This window comes from Uloborus diversus, chromosome 3, assembly GCF_026930045.1.
Source record: "Uloborus diversus isolate 005 chromosome 3, Udiv.v.3.1, whole genome shotgun sequence".
Lineage (NCBI taxonomy): Eukaryota > Metazoa > Arthropoda > Arachnida > Araneae > Uloboridae > Uloborus > Uloborus diversus.
In genome coordinates this window covers 160,079,094-160,085,093 of record NC_072733.1, presented here as the reverse complement: position 1 = coordinate 160,085,093, position 6,000 = coordinate 160,079,094, and the positions used below count along the sequence as shown (strand labels likewise).

The 6,000-nt window shown below is 30.0% G+C and overlaps 1 protein-coding gene across 1 annotated transcript in view; it reads right to left on the bottom strand.

Annotated features, from left to right (window-relative positions):
- Positions 1-4,791: 4,791 nt before the first annotated feature.
- The window catches only part of LOC129219015 (large neutral amino acids transporter small subunit 2-like), an 82,392-nt gene continuing 81,183 nt past the window's right edge, over positions 4,792-6,000 (bottom strand). Inside the window, exon 11 of the mRNA XM_054853335.1 lies at positions 4,792-4,859. Coding sequence (XP_054709310.1) covers positions 4,792-4,859 — 68 coding nt within the window. The remainder of the gene's footprint in view (positions 4,860-6,000) is intronic.

Below are 6,000 nucleotides of genomic sequence, written 5' to 3'. Positions count from 1 at the left end.
AATGTAAATTTAAAGCTTAAATATTAACAATCTACTTATCCCCGAAACACACATTGACGATGACAAACTCATTGGTGACTCAATGCAGTATTTTCTGGACAAACCAAAAAGTAAAACATAGATATCGATAAGACTTTCACATTTTAAACACGTAGCATATGGTTGCGCTAAACGTTTTCTAGTACTACAGGTGCTGAAGGTTACACGTGGTCCAGAGAGGGATTTTCATAAAGGATTCTCAAGCTGAAATGTCAGGATTTTCTGAATTTCATCAGGCGGGATACTTTTGCTAATTTGAACTATATTCTGTTTCGTTTAGAGAATTATATTCTCTAAATCGTTTTTCCTAGATAATGGGTAAATCACGCAAGGAATTAATGCGGATATGGATTGGGCCAATTATAGGGCGAGGTGGCGATATCAGGTTAAGTAACAAAAATCGATAATGTTTCGAGGAAAAAAATATTCTAAATATGTCACTAATAAATTTTTAATAAAAATTGACAGTCTTCAAATACATAAACTGAAAAAACATTCATCAGTATAACTATGCGTATTCTAAGCATTTAAGCCGTACTTTCTTATGGTTCTTTTTCTTTTTAAGTATAAAAAAAATAAAATAGCTATATACAACTTCCAATGGTTATCACAATTACATTGTAGCATGGTCAGTATATTTCAACTAAATAGAAAAACGTTTTGCGATATTCTACGGGCGGAATTTGAATTTTTACATTGCTTCCACCTAATACATTTTGCATAAAGAGCTGCACAGTGCTAGGCAGTCGACGACTGAAGACCGTTTTGCACAAAAGGAAGACAAATTTAATTCTTGGCCATTTTATCTCAACTTCTTAATTTTTCTACCGCACTTTTAACCGACGATCACGAGTATGAATCACAACATTAGGCTTTCCCTCGATCAAAAATTGGTCAGCTTAAAAGCCTTGTTCCCTCACAAGACCACATATCCTTCTTATAAAACCTTAAATCTGTAACTGACACTCATTTATACACATTGAGTTCACAGACATTGAATTTACATCAAAATGACATTTTTATAAGCAAGATTAAAGCACGTTTCAAAGATGGTTTAAAATCTTTATTCTACAGTTCTAAAATGCTTATGAAACTCTGAAAAATTAATGAAAAGGTTAAGTTTTGAAATACTTAAACTTGTAAGAAGAGCATCACATATTATGCAAAGAGCACACTAAAATAAAAATAATGAAAAAACTACTTAAAAGAATATCGATTATTTACTAAAACAGTGCTCGACTAGTATATTGAAGGGGTGAAATTTCTTCACTAATTTGTGTAATACTGAATTTAGAATATCGTAAATACAACCGCGTTGGTATTTTAACAACGATATATATACATTCAACTACATCACATTAAAATTTTATCTAGTTTGATGCAATTATAAAAAAATAATAGTCTATTAAAATTAACATTTTTAAACTTTTCTAATTGCAAATTTTTCTTTTGAAATGTTTTCTCAGTTATTTACTATAAAAAATAATCACTATTCCAAATATCACTCACAGCTACTATAAAATACAGTTTGAGAAAAAATTCTGCAAAGTTATTTGTAAAAAAATCGAGCGCTTTTGAATACATCTTTCAATTTCAAAAACTAAGATATTCAACGCAAATACATGGAATAAAATTTACTTTCAATTAAAAAAATAAGCATCATCATAATTAACTTACGATGATTATATTTGTACATAAAACTATTTTAAGAAGTTTTGTTTTTCTAAATAGGCTCTAGGGAAGAGAGATTTGAGTGAGTTTTCGTTTGTAATCAAAAGATTCAATTTAAAAACTAACCATAAAATTTATTCTCAGCTTCAAAAAACAATTCAGGTATTGCATATGTGTATGAAAGTACTATCCTTAAATACAAAAGGCTTGTTTTAGAAAAATTTAGATGAAATAAACAAAGTGTATCAACATTTTTTTTTTCTATGTTTATGTAAAAAAAGCACCACTATTTCAAATTAATAAGAGAAAAGCACGGAAATATGGAAATGCAAATCTTCATTCTTGAATGAAATACCTATTTTATAAACAAAATATCTTTTGAAAATGTTCTGCATATTTCAGAGAGAGAGTGTAAAAGTATTCAGTAGAACAAGTTTTCTAGAACATTTTATCAATATGTTATAGAACGTTTTTAAAGTCAAAAGAAGAAAAAAATCCAGATAATTTCTAACATTGGTTAAAAAGGATATCAAGGGGTTTTTTTCTATTGATGAAATAGTGTATAAAATTAAACTCTTTTACAAAAGGCACCATTCATTTACAAAAAGTAGTCAAAAAGTAATTTTAAATAAACTGCATCTAAAATACATTTACGTGTTACCTTGAATAACAGCCATATTTGTGTATGTCAAATTTTTTCCATCTATGTATCTTTATTCGTAAAAGACCTTTACAGAGCTGAAAACACATTTATTCTACGTTGTACGTACTCCTACATCATCATTCACTCTAGGTTCTAGAAATCGGTGAATATATACCACAACTATTTTTAATGGTTTTGATGAAACTAATTATTGAGCGTACAAAAGTGAACTTGGGAAATAATAAAAGCATTTTTAGTATGTAATGTATTTTTTAAACTATTTTACCCGAACAAAGCGAAATGATACAAAAAAATGGACTAAACAATGATAAATAATTCACCACTTTAAAAAATTTTGAACAATGATAAGCAAATGATCCAAAGTTGATAAGTTGCTTTTCACTAAAGGATTTTTTTAGTTTCATAACTGAAGCATTGATGAACGATCAAACAAGAAAAAAAACTTTACTTTCAAGGATATAACTTTTGTATGAAAATTGCCTTTTTTTTTTAAATGTTAGAGTTGATGTGAAAATGCCAAAATAGGAGAGCTTAAATAATTCTCAACTTAAAGGGTCTAACTGCTTAGCATTGACCTTTGCAGCTTAAACAATTCAAATATTTTAAAAATTTTTAAAGAAATGGCTGGTCAGGACTGGTCTAAATGCTTACTTAGCAGTAATTGCTTTCTTTTTATTTGTCGACAAAAAAAAAAAAAAAGAACAAGAAGGAAATAAATAAAATGAAGAAAAAAACTGCTCTTAAAACAAAATATGAAACTCTGTTTTCAAAAGCAACAGGAATTTGAAACTGTACTTTAAACACATAAAATCACTTTAGATAAATAACAGTAACTATGGTTGGAGAATGTTCTTTTTTTATATTCTTTATGGAAAAATAAATATTTTAACTTAGAAGAGGAAAAATTTTGAGGATTTAAAGTGTGCATCGTAAGAAAAAATCAGGTTTACTATCAAAACATGAACTAGAGATATAAACTTCATGAAAGCAGCTGGCTCAAAATCAGCATTTTGAAGACTAAATTTACATCTTCGAAACATGGAGTATGAAGATGTGGACTAGCTGCTCTTATAGAAATGAATCAAGTTAAAATATAGGAACACAATTAAAAAATTGATATGGAAAGAAATCTGGGTGTGTTTTTAAACATAATTTTCTTTCAAAGAGGTATGCATTATATATAGCACCAAATATTTTATGAAATTAAATATAGCACGAAACCAAATGCAATAAATGTGCTAAAAAAGCACCCTAGAGAAATTCTAAAGAAAGGAACGGATGTTTAAATCCCCAAGATCACCAATATCTATTAGGCTGATACACAAGCAATTTATATTCATTACTTATGCACTGACGACAAAACCAATATTTACATTGCGTTATGATTGATCCTCTTAAATGATAACATCAATAATATGCATATTTAGAGAAACTTATTTCAAAATGAATCCTTTTATCGTTTATAAGATGCATAAAATGTAATGTGGAATGAAAAAAATGTTTCATAACAACAAGAGATATAACATTATGACACTTTTTTAAACACTAAACGTTAGATCATTCGTCCACAAAAATATACATCAACAACAAATATTTTCAAATATTTTCTTCTCGATATTGCTTAAAAATTATTACATTCATGTCCAACATATAACATCATCACTATGAAAACATTCAAAACATTTTTACTATATGGAGACACAACCATCATCAAGTTATTTCATGTTCACAGATTCAATGTAGAATCACAGAATCAAGGATATGAGAACAAATAGGACAAATAATATTGCTCATGAAAGTGTTTGATAGAAAAAAAGATGTGAATAGCTTCGTACTTAAAATAAACATTTTTTTTCTTCAGGAAATAGATTCAACAGCATTTTCGCTTCTATTCAGAAAACTATCATGGCAATAAATATCTACAACGAAGTTAGAACTTGTATGTCAATGAATGAAAATGTTCGCCAAATACTAACCCTATTTTCTAATTTATTATGATATGATTTGTTTTAATTTCAAGATACGTTTCTAACGAAGCGATAAACTTGAATTTAGGCAATAATTGAAATCTTCATCCTTTTTGTGTAAAATTGACAACATTAACAATATAATCCTGGAAAAATCTGTGAACATGACCACATTAACAAACAGATCTTTGTCAAAATGCAACATTGCTAAGACAATGTACAACCGAATATCACCCAGTAAGAAAAGTTTGGTCTGTATCAACCAGGATATGAATTTATTGAAGTAACTAAAAATGGCTACTGGTGTATTGTCCTAAAAATCAACACGATGCTCAAACGTTGTAGACTTAAAAGCCAGGTACATATTTGTTTGGCACCACCATCAAGTAAACAAACACCAAAAGCACAGGAACAGTGAAACATGGAGAAGATTCACTCCGTTCAATAATTTCAGACAGCCACGGGTTTTTCTGCTGCAACAACAACCAACAACTTCTGAAGAGTTTGCGTGAAGGAATCTAAAAAAGAAAATTCATTTCTGCTTAACCCTTGCACTTTCATCCATTTTTAGCAATGAACATGCGTATTAAAATAATAAAATACATAATCATAAATTTGCTTAACTAATTCATGTAATGTACATTATGTTTCAGTGTAATTTGCTTATTTGAAGAGGCAATAAAACAAAAGCATTATAGGTACCATTCACCATATCGCAACCCAGCAACGAAAATGACACAACTCAAAAATATTGGGAAAACGTACTATTGATTTAAAATTTAAATTCAATGTTATTTCTTACCACAAAGCTACCATAAAGTTAGCTCAGATTACTTGTGCCTGATGGCGTAAAAACAATATAATTAATATGGACATATTAAATTTTCATTACTTAGAGGGGGATGCTTTCGAATTTTAAGCATGCATTAAGACAACAAAAACTAACCAGTAAACATCACATTATGCTTTTTATGCATAACGTAACATTTGAACTAAATCGGTTATAACTACTCTTGCGTAAAACCACGGTTTTCTCCACTGCAGTTTTTTTTTTCTTCTTTTTTGAGTTGTGGCACTTTTCTCGTTACATACATAGAAATTTACTTGGACACCGTTTTGAAAATTGTATCGAGTAAGTGTCACATCTTGGTTGTATGATCTCCTCCTGGTCACGTCATCTCAAGTTTAAGTTTCGGTCAAGTCTTTCCAACATAGCAACGGTTATATTCGTGATTTCTCGGCTAATGGTGTCCCAGTACTTCGGAATGTGTCAACCCATGTCACAGTTGATTGCCTGCCAGGAACACGAGCACGTGGGGCAATCTTGAAATGTGCGCGGAAGGGTCGCTGTTTCGCTTCTATTGACTGATCATTTGAAAAGTAAACCTCCAACGCATTCCCGGCAGTAAACAGCAGTGAGAATGAACTTCCCAAACCACTCGTTTACATATCAACCGCGCTCTCTTACGGTCATTTGTTGCTTCATAGCGGCGACTGCAAATAGCAAATTATGCTGTGGCACCCTGTATAATGAATTCTATAAATGAAGTTACAAAATAAGATCGGAAGTATTTACATTAGTTAAAGCTCATGCATTTCTTTGAAGTCTTAAAGGAATTAATTTCCATTTTACAGTGTTTGCATTAGAGAACCATTAAA